The following is a 14,608-nucleotide window of genomic DNA, read 5'->3' on the forward strand; positions in this document are numbered from 1 at the left end:
GGTTGCGAGTGGAATGAAATGATCAGTCTGTTGTTCATCACTCTTTATGCAGGTCTTTTTATAGTAGTTTGACACTTCAAAAACAGTAGCCCCACCCTATGCGTGAAAGCTAATTGAAATAATTTTCAGAATAAAGATTCCCATGCATTTTATGCCAGTGGGGGTAAATGATCTGGCGTCATGAAACACACACGATACATATCCAGAGTCCCAAAAGGGTGCGGTGGAACAACTCTTCTGCATGCGTGTGTGTGTGTGTGTCTGTCAGTGTGTGTGTGTATGTGCGCGCACATGTGTGTGTGCGTGTTTGCGTGTGACTGTGTGTGAGTGTGTGCGAGGGCATGTATGTGTGTCCGTGTGTTTGTCTGTGTGTGTGTGTGTCAGTCTGTCTGTGTGTGTGTGTGTGTGTGCGTGTTTGTGTGAGTGTGTGCGAGGGCATGTATGTGTGTCCGTGTGTTTGTGTGCATGTGTTTGTGTATGTGTGTTCGTGTGTGTGCGCGCATGTGTGTGTGTGTCTGTGAGAGATATGACTGATGTGATATTAAGGCTGGGGTCCTGTGCCTGTGGTTCTCTGATGCAGGCAGGGCCGCAGCTGGAGCGGTGCAGTTCTGTGTGCCCAGATCAGTCCCTTGAGATTCCCCCGCTCACACTCCCGTAGCTCAAAAAAAAACAAGCCATTTTCGTTTTTGACTCCCGCATCGTTCTGATGACCCCCTCATCTTTAAACATTAATTGAAGGGAGTCCTTTGAGGAAACAACTGAAAGATGGAAGCATTGGCTTCTTTGCCAATCTGAACAAGAAACAATTTTTTTGTTGTGGACAGGGCTGTGCATCCATCTGTCCAAATTTTGGCGATTATATTTAATCCCTGTGGGCGAAGTTGCTGCCTTGATCTAATTGTTACCATCCCTCTGTTGGTACCGAAACATCACCATCGGTCCTTTCATGTCAAATGGCCTCCTCTTGTTATTTGTCTCACCCTGGCATATGTGAGCATATGTGTGAGTGAGCGCATGTCTGTGTATGTGCTTGGTCATGTATGTTTTTGTGAATTTGTGGCTGGGTGAAGCGTGGTCTCTGTCTAAGAGGGCTTTGCGCACAGTGAGGTCATACCGCCAACCAGGACGGTATTTCCATATTTTTAATTTCGTAGTGGAAATGGGGTCCCTCTGCTTTAATAGGACGGTTCCATACAGCGGGCACAGATAACGCCTCGCTGGAGGTGTCAAGGTACCTGAACTCAGGAAGAACTGCAAGTGTGAGGAACCATTGTCCTCTTTTCCATTACGGGCGTCCATATTCGGAATAGAGCCGTGCTGCTGGATATTCGATGAACAGAACACCGCTTCTGCTCTTTCAATGCCCTTTTTATGTTTGTAAGTTTTAGTGCTATTTTAATTGAAGATGCCTTGAAGGCTGCCTTGTACCTCTTGCCTGTTTTGCATCGTGATCTCCCACAAGGCTTCAAGAAAGCTTCTGGTGTTTTGTGAGGTTTCACATGAGTGTACTAGTTGATCTGAACTTTGTCAGCTTTGACTCAGTATGAGGCGTCATATACCCCCACTCAGTGGTGACTCAGTTACTTGTATTTTTACTTGTATTTCTGTATATACCCAATGCCTTTTTCACTGCCGTGCCCCCTGCTTCCCAGGTATCCATGTGTGACCAGGTTAACCCGTCATAGTTCATTAGAATTGCCACCATCAGTGTCAACCTGGATGAAACGGATAGAAAATCTTAAATACTTTGTTTACTATAACTTATTAGCTGTGAGAATATTAAATGGAAGTGAATCACATTTACAGTTTTATTTATTGTTTTCCTAAGTCTGTTGATTATATCATAGAATTACAAACTTAGTAATACAAATAATAATAATACAATTATAATTTTGGGGTTGTTGGATTTCATATTTTAAATGATATTTTAAAGAACATTGCACGGTTGCTTTTTTCTTGAAAATAGAATATTTCACCCTTCTACATGGAAATGTAAAAAACTGAGTTGAATATATACATTTTTCGGGCTACAAGAGCAGACATAGTGCAAGCATATTAGCAAAGTGAGCCACGCCCCCCTTAAACAGCCGATTTTTCACTACGCAGTGGCATAGAACAAGGGGAACGGGGACGCTGTGAAAGCCGCCAAAGACTGTCAGCTGTCATTTCCACAGATGCACTGAATTCGTTAGCCTTCAAGTCATTATCACCTGCTATTAGGGCTAATTTACCCTCCCACAGATCACAATGGATGTACAGCGGAAAAAAATATTACTTTGTATTGGATTTTTTTTTTTTTTTTAATTTCTGTCAGTTTTGTGTTTTTGAAGAGATTGTTGCTTGTATGGAGCTGGAGAAGATATTTCTGACTATTTTTACTGTGACAACTGTCTGTGTGTCTTTTACCCAGTAGATGCACTTGATTGAACTCAATTATCTGCAAAACCGGCAAGAAAGGATACACTACGCTCAAACTTAGCTGACACGCACTAATTAGCTAGATTGCCAGACAGTGGTGTATGACAACTGGGATTGCACTAGTCAAAGTAACGTTACTATAACGTTAGCTATCAAGCTAGCTAGCTTGTATCTTGCTCACTGAACACCACTTACCATGACTTTTGGCCAGCTCACCAGACGTTCTCCTCAGACTACTGCTAATTCTCTTTGGTGACCAACAATTCATCCTATTCGCCCAATTGTTGTCTTGTTCTGGTAGCTATCTTGGTTCAGAGTTTTGTGGTTGTGGACCTTTACCATCATAATCATCTTGTTTGTCATGCTGATTAAGGTCAGTGGTGCTTTTAGCCTTGTTGTTAGCTAATCTTTAATCATAATGTAATAGCTTTGGTTCCTTGCACCAATCAACTGGCAAGACAGAGCATACAGGATACTCAGCTAGGAAAGATGTCAGTGCAATGCATGTTCATTCAAATACACGCATACAAAATCGAATTTGGCTGTTTTACTATTTCTGTGAAATAAAACGGTATATTAGTCTGTGAGTGGACGCTAGATCACCAGATGGGTAATTTGATAGCTTTTGTTTTATGATGTCAGCAGTGACTTGTGTCATGTAGTTGATGTAGTAAATGCCTTGACATTTTAAAATCGCGGTTCATCTTGGTCATATGTAGCTAGACACATTTATGGAATGACACCGTTGTCATTGCTACAGTTATGTGTTAAATAACACTGTTTGGGGGTCTTAATCTGCCATATGCTGTTTAATTATGGCAATAAATGTTTCTTAATGGGATATGTTATTGCCATATTAAGGTAATGAACATGATTTATGCAGTTCGTACATTCAAGTGAATAGTTTCTTGTTGAATAGTTGAATAGTTTCTTAGATATATTTTGAGTGTGTAAACTTTAAAAACTCTTAAGCAATTAATTAAGGAACTTTATGTATTTTCTGTAGAAATATTATAGTTGTGCATATTTATGTACGCCTTGGGAGGGCAGAGTTTGGCACTTTTCAGTGTTCTCTACAAAAATAACCACACTGACCACAGACTCTCAGCCCTTAAAAACATCAATTTATGTACCTTCTGACCTCATTTCAAAAGACAGAATTCACGAACAACTTCTCACATCCACACAATAAAGCGTTTTCAATTTAGCATTTTCTCCTCCTCCTCCTGATTGCATCATCACAAATGCTCCCGGCCCACAAATAATAGGTCTCCTCATTGGAAATTTTGGTACATCCACCAATAATAACATTGGACACACATGCAAAATGGACACACAAAAATGCCATTTTTTTTTTTTTTTTTTTTTTTGTACTTGGAAATACAGCATGGAATATACAGCTTGTTTAATTTGTGTGAGCTAAGGTAGCCTTGGCGTAATTTTGATATCAATACTTTTAATTAATGACTTTTAGACAGTGCTTTGTATGTGTGAGTAACTTTTTCACGGTGAAAACGTACTGTGCACTGTGTACTGTACTGAGACTTGGTTTGTAGGTCAGAAAGTTATGTCACTAATGTGGGGTGCTTTTCTTCACATACTTTAGTAAATTTCCTCTTTAATAGTCTTAGTTGCACATTATATTCCATTTTCTGTATCCTGCTCTTCAAAGAGTATGTAAATGCAGTGTTAACCACTTTGACAATGCTTACATGTGCAACTTATGGCTGTTTGAAGTGTTGACCACTTTGTTAAAGCCGTATGTAGCCTAAGTGGCCCACTGGGAAGTGAGGCTAGTGCAGCTGTTTGTTTTTCATTGGACAGGTTTGTGCAAAATTAACTGACAGATTCTTTTCTAATGAACCATTCTATGAGAGCAGGAACTTGGGTATAGATCTGACATCCCTGTAGGGTTTCCTTGATTATTTCAGTGGTAAATCAAAGTGTTTGCATTTCAAAGAAATCTAATACTGCCTCTGCATCATACTGCATTAACCCTAAAGTGGTGGAAGTTGGACACTTGTCTGTGGTGATTACAAATACCTCAATGGCATACATTTAGTATTTTGATAGATATTCATGATTTTCTTAGTATAAGTGCTCTTCTGTGATCAGTGCAGATTCTGGTTTCTCCATTTGGCCTACAAAAATTCAATACATAGTACAACACAACACTATATACCACGCACCTTGCATACTGTGGAAAATGTAATTTTTAAAAAGAAATGTGTGTGTATTCCGAACAACATATACATTCAGCTGATCTCTTTGCTTTTGGTGTTGCTTTGTGTGTGTGTGTGTGTGTGTGTGTGTTTTGCCCCTTTTTGTAGGCCAGGTCACTGACTGCGTTGTTGAACATTGTCCAGTCCAATATTTTCCTTTGACGCTAATTTAGGCAAGGGTGCACAACTGCAGTCCTGGATGGCCGGCCTGCATGCTGGTTTTTGTTCCTAGCAATTACCGTAGTTTTAGTTTTCTGACAGCTCTATAAACTGTGCTGGTTCACTCCTGTACTTGATCACAGTTAAAAACTTTAGGATGCATTTTGCAGTCTGGCCTGAAATTGGTGCGTATACAAATTCCAAGATCAAGATATGATTGAGCCAGTTAAATAGTTAAGAGCAGGAGTCGGCTCAAAATCCTGGAACAGATTGACCCTTATTGTGCATTCCCCGCCAAAGACATTGAAATTACTTCAGTATTCAGAACGGCCACCATTCAGATGAATCGTCAGCCTTTTTTTTGTCAGATCAAAGATCAAAAGGAACTTTTTGGAGCAGTATGGACTCCACCTGGGAGGTGCTGGTTGTGATAAGATAAAAGTCCATACACTAATTGGAATAAAATTAGCCTTTTTTAAAATTCCGAGAGTTCTCTGGGTGGCTTTATTTATTAATCTTAAATGGATAAGTTACTCAACTGTATATTTCTCTGAACAATGCTAGAAATGCAGTACATTTGCCTTGTAAAGTTTGATATTTTTCCAGCCATTTCTGTTCTCTCAGATCCTTGTAGATATTTTTTTTGTTGTCAGCAGACTGACAGCTATGACAATGTGCCCTTTTGGGAAATGGCTCAAAAACACAATCCGTTTGATTGATATGACAGGCCTCCTCCACGTTAGCGAATACCTCCTTTGACTTAGTTTGGGTGGGGGGGGGGGGGGGGATTTTTTGGGGGCAGCCAAGCGACTGAAGTGACAAAGTGATCACAAAGCTGAAGAGGCTCACATAAACATTCTACTTCGTAGTTATTTCTGAATCAGTTTGCTCTGTCTGGGTTTGTTTTGTTCTGTCGCTCACCTTTGCGAATCAGACAAGCCCTCTCCTTTGTGGCTGTGACATCACTGTTGTAGACGTGCAACTTGCAGCCCTCCTCCCATCCCCCTAACCTGCCTTGCACTGACCAGAAAGGGCTTCTGAGCTTCAGGCCCACAGGTTTTTATCGCTGTCCCATTTTATGTCACCTTGACGTTGCATTCAAAGATGAGACATAAATCCATTGTGGAAGATTGCTTGCCCCATTTGTCTCCCCCCCCCATCCCAGGATGTCAGTGCAGTGCAAGTATGGACATAGACGGACGTCACAGTAGAAGGAGAGGAGCCTAGGGATAATTTGTCAGTCTGAGTTTGCCCTAGAAACGGTGTCCAGCCAACTACCTGCTAACTGGAGGATACTTTCTGTGGCAATGATATGACGTTGTATCCTCAGTGTCGTGCCTTGTGATAAGAGGTATCAGAAACCATTGTAAATGCTAGCAGTTCTTCACCTTTGCAAATACCCAAAAATTGTGCACTTGAAGCTATTTGACGCCTTTTATTCGAAACCTTTTATAATTATAAAATAATGTTCTTGTTATCCATAGATAACATTATCCAGAGAGTTGCTGACGTAAGGAGGTCAAGTTCACTGACTGTAAGAAACCCTTCCGCACACCAAACTGCGGAAGTATCTTCGTGGTGAAGGAAAGCTTGTAGTCTTACCCAGTGCTACTGGAGCGGGATTAGTTTAATGTTATCTTGATTATCTGACTTCAAAATAGGGTTTTAACCTTTCCTCTGTGCCAACAGTTATGCATAGACTGAGGAGACTTCTATCTGCCAGTAGTGTGGCTTTATACGAAACGCTATCTAGCTTGGTAGATGCGGACATGTCTTTGGCCTGTGTAGCCTGCATAAATACAATTGTGCATCCTGCTATGACACTAGTGTATAGGCGAGTGACTACGGGGTGCAGATATCCTGAGTTCTATGTGTATGTTAGGACCCTCAAACTGCTAGGTTTTAACCTTCATTTTAACCTGAGGAATGTCAGATCTGACCCATAGGTATCCGGATCTTTTGTCAGCACCGCACCACTAAAGACACCAACTTGTTCCCCATAACATCAGTTTTCCAACAATACAAAACATGATTACATTGTATTCTGGAGGACCTGAAGTTCACATGATCCAATCAGATTTTTTGCAACTGAGTACTGTCTCTTCATCACAATTGCTGATTCCCTGTCAGCACAGTAAACAGTCTGTTTTACTTTGAGGGTCTGGTAAGAGGCAGACTTCTGTGACCTGCCCCACACTGACAGATGTGAAATGGCCTTACTCTTCAGGAGTCCAGCAGAGCGGTTTCTTTAAGAAGTGGGGAAAAAAGTCTTGTAAATTCAGAGGACAAATGCCAAGTACTTAGTAAAGGCTGCAATCCAGAAGGGCAAACTCTTACGTTGTCCGAGCAGTGATGGTCCTCACTGTGATTCTGGGGTCGGGGCACTGATCTGTTAAATAGGGTTTCCAGTGAGCAGTTCTTACTGAGCCTGCATTAGTTTCTCTCCTTCCTACCGCCTCCCCTCCTTCTTCATCATAATTTGGCCACAGATGCTGGCTTCCTATTATTATTTTATTATTATTAATTGCGTTTTTTTCCCACCGGCCATTTTGCTTTGGCTTAGCCGAGACGTGAACTGTGACGAGGACAGATTTGGAAAATGCAAGTGCAAATGGCAATTTTCCCCTCAAGTGGCTGCAGGCTGGAGAGACGTGATGCTGCTAGCCCCATCTGTGCCTAAGCTCTTTCTATTGGTAGAAACGGGGGATAATGTCTGGCTATGTCATTTCAGGCAAATCGATAGAAAAGGCGGAATAACACCGTAGGATTTAATGCTCCTTGTTTTTGTGGAGAATATGCACTTCAGCTATAGGGATCTGTGCAAGGATCACTGTTGCTCAACGGCTTGTATTCCTCCAAAACCAGGAGCAGACCAGGTTGCAGATAGCATATATTTGGAAATTCAAAAATGGGAAATAAGGAGAAAAGCACACAAATAGTTAACTGATGTTGAGCCACTCTGGGTTTTTAAGGTGGAGGAAGTGTTCCATTTGGATTTGAAAAGGGATTATGGTTTCATCTTGTCCAGTAAGGAGCAGGCTGGGTTTTAAATAGGCAGAGACTTTGAAGTTGATTCTGTTCCAGCCGATGTTCATTGCACTTCAGTACACTAATCAGTACACAAGTCCCTAATCATTCTAATTTGTTCTTTATTTGGATGAGCCCTGGTTTCTGCTCTAAGGATCTTCAGTCGGGGAAGCCTCGTAAGTCTGGACTTTGTCTCATGTCACCCCCACACACTAATACCTCCTGCAAGCCATTTCGGGTACACTCTGTGGTTTATCAATAGAAAACGCCCTGCCTCCATGCAAGTACAGTTTAGAATTGTACTTTTTTTTGTAGCTTGCAAAACCTAAAGCCACAAAGTTAATCTGTGGAAATCTTTGCTTTTCTTGTATTTTGTGTATCATTGTAAGACGATGACGTTGATGTTATCTCTTGCTGTAAGGCGAACTAACCTGGCTTTTAAGGTTCCCTCCTCAATCAGGATGACTCGTAACAAAAAACCGGTGTCCGCTTTTGAAAGGCCGTCTGCCAGAATACGAATGTGTTTGACTGATAATGAGGCCTAATGGGCCAATCGCTGAGCCCCTGCAGCCCTGCGGCGGTATCATAATACCCCTGATTCATGAGTATTGGTTGGAAACTCACCCTCCCGCCTGGCTATCCTCAATAATGGACTAATCAGAGATTTGGACATGAGGATGCTGCTGATAGTGTCCAGGAGATGTTGTGTGAACGGCTTTATGGATGTCTGTTGTTCGCCGTTTTAATATTGCCGTCCTGTTTTTAATCAGTGCACATTTCCTTCACCCACATATTTTTCCCTGTGTAGAGCTTTGAGCTGAAGGAAAATTCCCATTTTATACTACATTTAATGGATTATTGTTTTCTGTTCTCTACTGTATTCAACGAAACAACATGGCTAAAGTAGCATTCTGTGTTTGGGCTGGATCCAAGGCGTTTATTCATTTATTAGAAGCTGTTTGAAGCACCCATTTTCCTCGCCTGATGGTCCCCTGTAGAACTGTTGACGTTCTCTGACGGGCTTCTCTCTTTCTCCCGCCCAGAGGGTCTTCAACGTGGTCTACCCGATGGCCCCGGACCAGCGCCGGCACGTCAGCATCAATTCCGCCCGGTGGCTTCCCGAGCCGGGCTTAGGGCTGGCCTACGGGACCAACAAGGGGGACCTGGTCATCTGCAGGCCTGTGTAAGTTTCCCCTCACCTTCCGCACCGCACCAGCTGTCTGTCAGCGGGAAGCCGCTTTACCCAGAAATGTATAATCTGCACTGGGGAATGGTAAGTGTGTCTGGGGTTTGGCTCCGTTTGGGGGATATAATCGACATTCGCTTCAAACGTGGGATAACGATTGCCCCCCTGTATGAAGCCAATGCCCCCCCCCCGTATGAACAGTGACCCTTTTAACGAAGGCCAGCTGGAAAGGTGCGGGTTTGTTTCAGAAGTTTTGGCAGATGTGAATGGTCTAGCTGGAAGAGGCTAGAACAACGCAGTTGTCACCACTGCAGTCATTTTAATACAAAGAGTTTCCTTAAAATCCTGTTGTAACACATTTTCTTTGCCAAGGAAGCAGTCAGATATGATTGTTATGTACTGCGTGCTATGCTGCAGGTTTGTAAACAGTGTGTTCGTGCAAACTCAGAAGAGGGAGACGAAGCTGGTATTTAATGGGAGGAATGTAAATGAAATCAAAGCGTGAGCTCGTTTGCACTTGCGGGCCGGCTGTGTGCGTCGGCACCGAGCGCGCTCCAGCCGTAATCAAACCAATTCGGCCTTGGTGTTGTGACTATATCGAGGTGTGTGCTCTTTTCTGGGCACCCCAAGTCCAAGGACATGAGAATAAACGTTTGCGTGTGTCAGCTTGGCTATGGAGATGCCCCCCTTGAAATGGCAATCACGAATGCAAAAGTTCTATTATTCATGCGTATTGTTGTTTCGTATTTCTATTTGCATTTCGTTTTTGAATTCCGTTGGCCTGCCTCCACTGACACAGCCGTAGTTTTGCTTTAGTGTCAAGGTTACCGATACAGGAGAAATCTGCCGGAGGCATTTTCCCACCGTCGTGGAAAAGACACTGGAGTTTCTGCAGACCCACCGCTCTAATTGGAGGCTGAATTGAGTGCAGTAAAACTCATTCCTCCTCTGCGGCTTATTGCCTCAGCCTCATCATTTCAGAGCGGCTACGGATTTCTCTGCTTGCGTGAGCTAATGCGCGCCAGTTTACTCTTAATCGATGCGTAACGCTCCTGATTTCATTCTTGCCCGCATATTGCGTGGTCTTCATGCCCCGTAGTGCCAGTTTCATTAGGGGAATTGGCGGTTTCATTGAGCAAGATTTTCTGTGAGCTGTTGCTAGCGAACCCTGCTGCCATCCCCCTCCTCCTACACGTGTGCATTTGCGTTCGTCCTCATCGGCTGCTGTCTGCGTAGCTTCGGCACTTCTGTTTGACCCGGGCTTGTTTATGACGATAATGGTGCCTTTTAGACTGAACGGTAGTGCCGTATTTGCGCGGGGAGATAAAATGGATTGCGTCGCAGCTGCTGTTCTTCTGAAAGCCAGGCGCAAATTAACACGGAAAACAATTAGCGCGCGGTGCTGTGTTGAGAGTGCTGCGGGATATGGCATGTGCCTCACTGTCACCCCGACCTGTCACAAGCACGTGGGAGTGTTTTGACTAATACCAGCATCCGAGAGTTTTACCGTGAGTCACGATGAGATTTAATTAGGTCAAGCTCAGACAATGACTGACAGCCCATGTCCACATTGCCTATCACAGGCTTTGTGAATCTATTGTTCTCCATGATATGAAAGGCCTCGGCTTTTATTGTTTGGAGATAAACGCAAAGGAGGCTTTGCCATCTGCGTCCCGTCCTGTGTTCACTGAAGGTCTTCCAAGTCGGCGAATGAGAAGTTTCAAGCAGTAACCCGTCCTGCCAGCAAGTCCGGAGCACTGTTTTTGGGTCTGATTGATGGCCTGTCACCACCAAGTCCGCCTATCCCTGCTGATCTGAATCCCTTTCAGACCCAGAAGTTGATGAATATGCATTGTGTACCTGAGCACCTGGCCTCATTAGTCCTCTTTTCATTCAGCAATGCAAGGCCAGACCTTTGAGTCAAAAGGGTTGTGTTGTGGTTTAATGTTTGAATCCACTCTTTAATCAAGCAACAAATTCCGGTTGCTGAAGGTTTGCTGATTTTCTTTGCCGGGTTCTATGTAGGGCTATTGTGTACAAGTATTGTGTACGAGAGTTGATGTTGAAATCATCTCAAGTAAGCTTTACAGATGAGGAAACGCACCATTGAAGTATTGACAAACACTGAAAAATAATCCATGGCCCTGTGGGGTTTTTTTTTTACCCCAATATTTAATTTTCTGGTTGGCCGCAGAACTATTGAGGCTGCGGGCTTGTTCTGAACATTGCAAAGGATAATTGAGATGTCATTCCATCTATCAAGGTGTGATTACTTTTCGGGCTAGAACAATCCTATCAGTGTTGGCACATGGCAGGTGTATTCCCGTGCTGTTCTCTTTGCTGAGTTTCTAACTTGATTCATAACACTGGCTCCATGACCTGTCCATAGGAGACTCTTTCAGATGTTTGCCACACCATGGTGCACATTTTCGTTGAAAGCTCACGATGTCGAAGATCTGCGATTTCTCTTTTGTTTTATATAGAACCAGGTGAAATATCGGCCTTCTTTCAGAATTCATCCCTCCAAACACACATACCAATTTAAGCACCAATTTTGCTCTTACTAGTAGTAATATTAACTCATGCCTACTCTTTTTACTACTAATAGTGGTTATACATTATGGGGTTGTGTTATTTTCAAATTCAGTGTGGGTGCAGTTGATTTATATTTGCAGCTGCGTCCCGAGGTGGTGAATCAAACTGATTTTCTTATTTCAAAGCTCGTTTGATGTGTCAGCCCTGACTCAGAACTGTCTCGTGGTAGTGAATTGGTAGCATAGCACAGTGCGTTTTGTTGCTTGTACGTTTCTCTCGCACTTCGAAAACACCATCCCCGTCCTTTCCCCATACCTCCTCCTTTTCCTTCTTTCCTTCCTTCCTTCCTCATTTTTGTCCGGACCGTGCCTGACAGGTTTGGCCTTTCTATCGAGGAGCGTCGCGCTCCCCCAGCTCCACCCCTGGCGAACGGTCAGAGAGGAGGAGGAGGAGGTGACAACGCAGCCGCGTAACGTGCTCAGCCGGGGCCTCCCGCTTGCCTGCGCGTGCTGCGTAACCCGACTCTACCTTACCGGGGCCCCCGCGGGGCCCAAGGCTCCGCTCCGGTTCCTAACCAGCCCTGACCCCCCCACCATCGCCCGGGGGGCCCCGGAGCAGCTGCGGACGCACGCGGCCGGTCCCCGCGTGAAACCCGCCGTCGGGGCGCGGCCGACAGCGGGCCCCTCCATTATCGCAGATGTGCAGGCCCGCCATTGGCTGAGGGAGCCACAGGGCCCGTCAGCAGCCGATGTTCCAGGCGTGTGCCGTAATGAGACGAGCGTGCGGTCGACCACGCGGCTTACAACCCCTCACGCAGGGAGCAGCGGAGACCGGCGTTTGGGCCTTTTAACCGGTTAGGAGAGCAGACGTTGTTCTTTTGGAGCTTCGCGCAGCAGATTGATCTGACGCCCCCGTCTGCAGATTCACCTGTAAGGGGACCAAAAATAGCTTAGCACGCCAGGACAAGCTGTCCCCGTGTGCAATGTTGGGATAGGCAAATTGGTGTTATTAAAATTAATAAAAATGTATTTAAAATGTATTCATTGCTGCCTGGCTGCATTGGTTGAAAAGACATCTCTGCAAATGTACTTAAACACAGTACTAATTTCAGTTGTCTTTGAAAAAAGTGTTTATTTTGTGTATACATAAATGTGTTTTTTTAATGGAATACAAAAGGTTGGGATAATTTGTATTGTAAAATTATTATTCCTGATGGAAAATATGTTATTGTATTTGTAAATTTGGATCCTGTATTGCACAGTATTGTATTAGTACTGTAGATGGCTATGTGGGGAGACAGATTCTGTTTTATTGTCATATTATTCAGTTGGATTAACATACTATTGTTATGTGCACTGCCGTAGAAGAAAGTAAGTCACACTGGGCCTTATAATCTTACCTGACTGTGAAGAGAGATTCACAAGACCGTAATGGATTCTGTGTTTTTTCTCTGACTGCTTGTCAGAGGGAGAGATTCAGAAGAAGAATAAGTTCTGTGAGGCTATCATGAATAGGAGCAGGCGCAAATATTTTGGCTCGACGGTACGTAATATCAAATTTGAAAGCAAAGAAATCTGCGCTGCTCGTCGCGAAAATGACACCGCTGTGGCAGCTTCCTCTGTGTTGAGCTACAGCAGCACAAAACAAAACAAACAACGCTCTCTTTCCAATTTTCCTTTTATAAAACAAGTGTCCTCTTTTCTTTTGGAGACAATATGCAGTAAATAAACAAAAACAAAATGGCTTTACCTGGAGCTGGCAGCCGCCATCTCTGCCAACAGTAAAGAAATCACTTCAGTCACGCAGAACGGAGTAAGCAGAACCCATTTCTCATTCTTTTAATATTCTGAATTTTCTCCGTTTTTATTATTTTGATAGATGGCCGCTTAGAGGAAGAAACCAGCTCCGACAACTGACGGGCCTTGTTAGCTGCTGACTTTGTGGAATGTTCCGTGATGGTGATGGATTAATGGTATTTGGGATGTGTTCTGATTTCGGCGAGAGGCAAATTTGAATGGTCGGCGCATGCCCCCCCCCCCCCCCCCGCTTCAATATTCTTCCTTTCTCTGATGAGCGAAGGGAAGGAAGAGATGTCTGGCTTTGTGCGATTTCTCAGAATAATCAATCTTCCAGCTACATTATCCAGCTGCAAATTGATGGCTGTATTTTGCGGGGGTGAGAGCGGGAGGGGAGAGACCGTGTTATCTGCGCTCTGCCGCTCGGAGAAGAGCAGCGCGTGTCATTTTCGGGAGCAACGGTCCCCGGCTCACTGCCGCCACTGAGTTTTGTGAAGCGGTAGCGCAGCAGTTAGCGGAATATCAATTAACTCCACAGCGGAAAAACTGCCGTCCGCGGCGGCGTCTCACCTTTGTCCGCTGATGTGCACGGCTCAGAATAATACATGCGCGAGTCATTTATTTTTAATTGGCGGCCGGCTGGCTGTTGTTTTGAAGGTTGACGTGACTGTGCTCGTTATAACGTGCCCCACGGAGCTCTCTCTCTGAATAACATGCAGCGATAACGCGAAAATATGGAACGTTTAGGTTTCTGCGTGTAGGTAAGGGGAGAAATGAAAGGTGTCGCTGATGAACCGGTGGTGTCTGTGTTCACAGGGACTCCCGGTCAGACGGAGACGGTCCTGCCGACCACAGCGCAGAGCCCATGTTTAGCGTCAACAACAGCAACAGCACCAGCAGTGCCAGAGGGGCTGAGCGACACGGGTGAGAAGAACCATCCAGCACAGTACCTCACTTTTTAAGCCCAGTGCACTGCACACACTATACCCCTATTACAGCACAGTGCACTACACACACTGTACCCCTATTACAGCACAGTGCACTGCACACACTGTACCCCTATTACAGCACAGTGCACTACACACACTGTACCCCTATTACAGCACAGTGCACTACACACACTGTACCCCTATTACAGCACAGTGCACTGCACACACTGTACCCCTATTACAGCACAGTGCACTACACACACTGTACCCCTATTACAGCACAGTGCACTACACACACTGTACCCCTATTACAGCACAGTGCACTACACACACTGT

The 14,608-nt window shown here is 44.3% G+C and overlaps 1 protein-coding gene across 2 annotated transcripts in view; it reads left to right on the plus strand.

Moving 5' to 3' along the window:
* The window catches only part of LOC118227463 (activating molecule in BECN1-regulated autophagy protein 1-like), a 107,800-nt gene that overhangs the window by 73,861 nt on the left and 19,331 nt on the right, over positions 1 to 14,608 (plus strand). For both annotated transcript variants that reach the window (XM_035417958.1, XM_035417959.1), the window contains exons 15-16: positions 8,870 to 9,009; positions 14,160 to 14,267. In XM_035417958.1, the coding sequence (XP_035273849.1) occupies positions 8,870 to 9,009; positions 14,160 to 14,267 (248 nt within the window). The remainder of the gene's footprint in view (positions 1 to 8,869; positions 9,010 to 14,159; positions 14,268 to 14,608) is intronic.

This window comes from Anguilla anguilla, chromosome 5 (assembly GCF_013347855.1).
Source record: "Anguilla anguilla isolate fAngAng1 chromosome 5, fAngAng1.pri, whole genome shotgun sequence".
In the NCBI taxonomy this organism is placed as follows: Eukaryota; Metazoa; Chordata; class Actinopteri; order Anguilliformes; family Anguillidae; genus Anguilla; species Anguilla anguilla.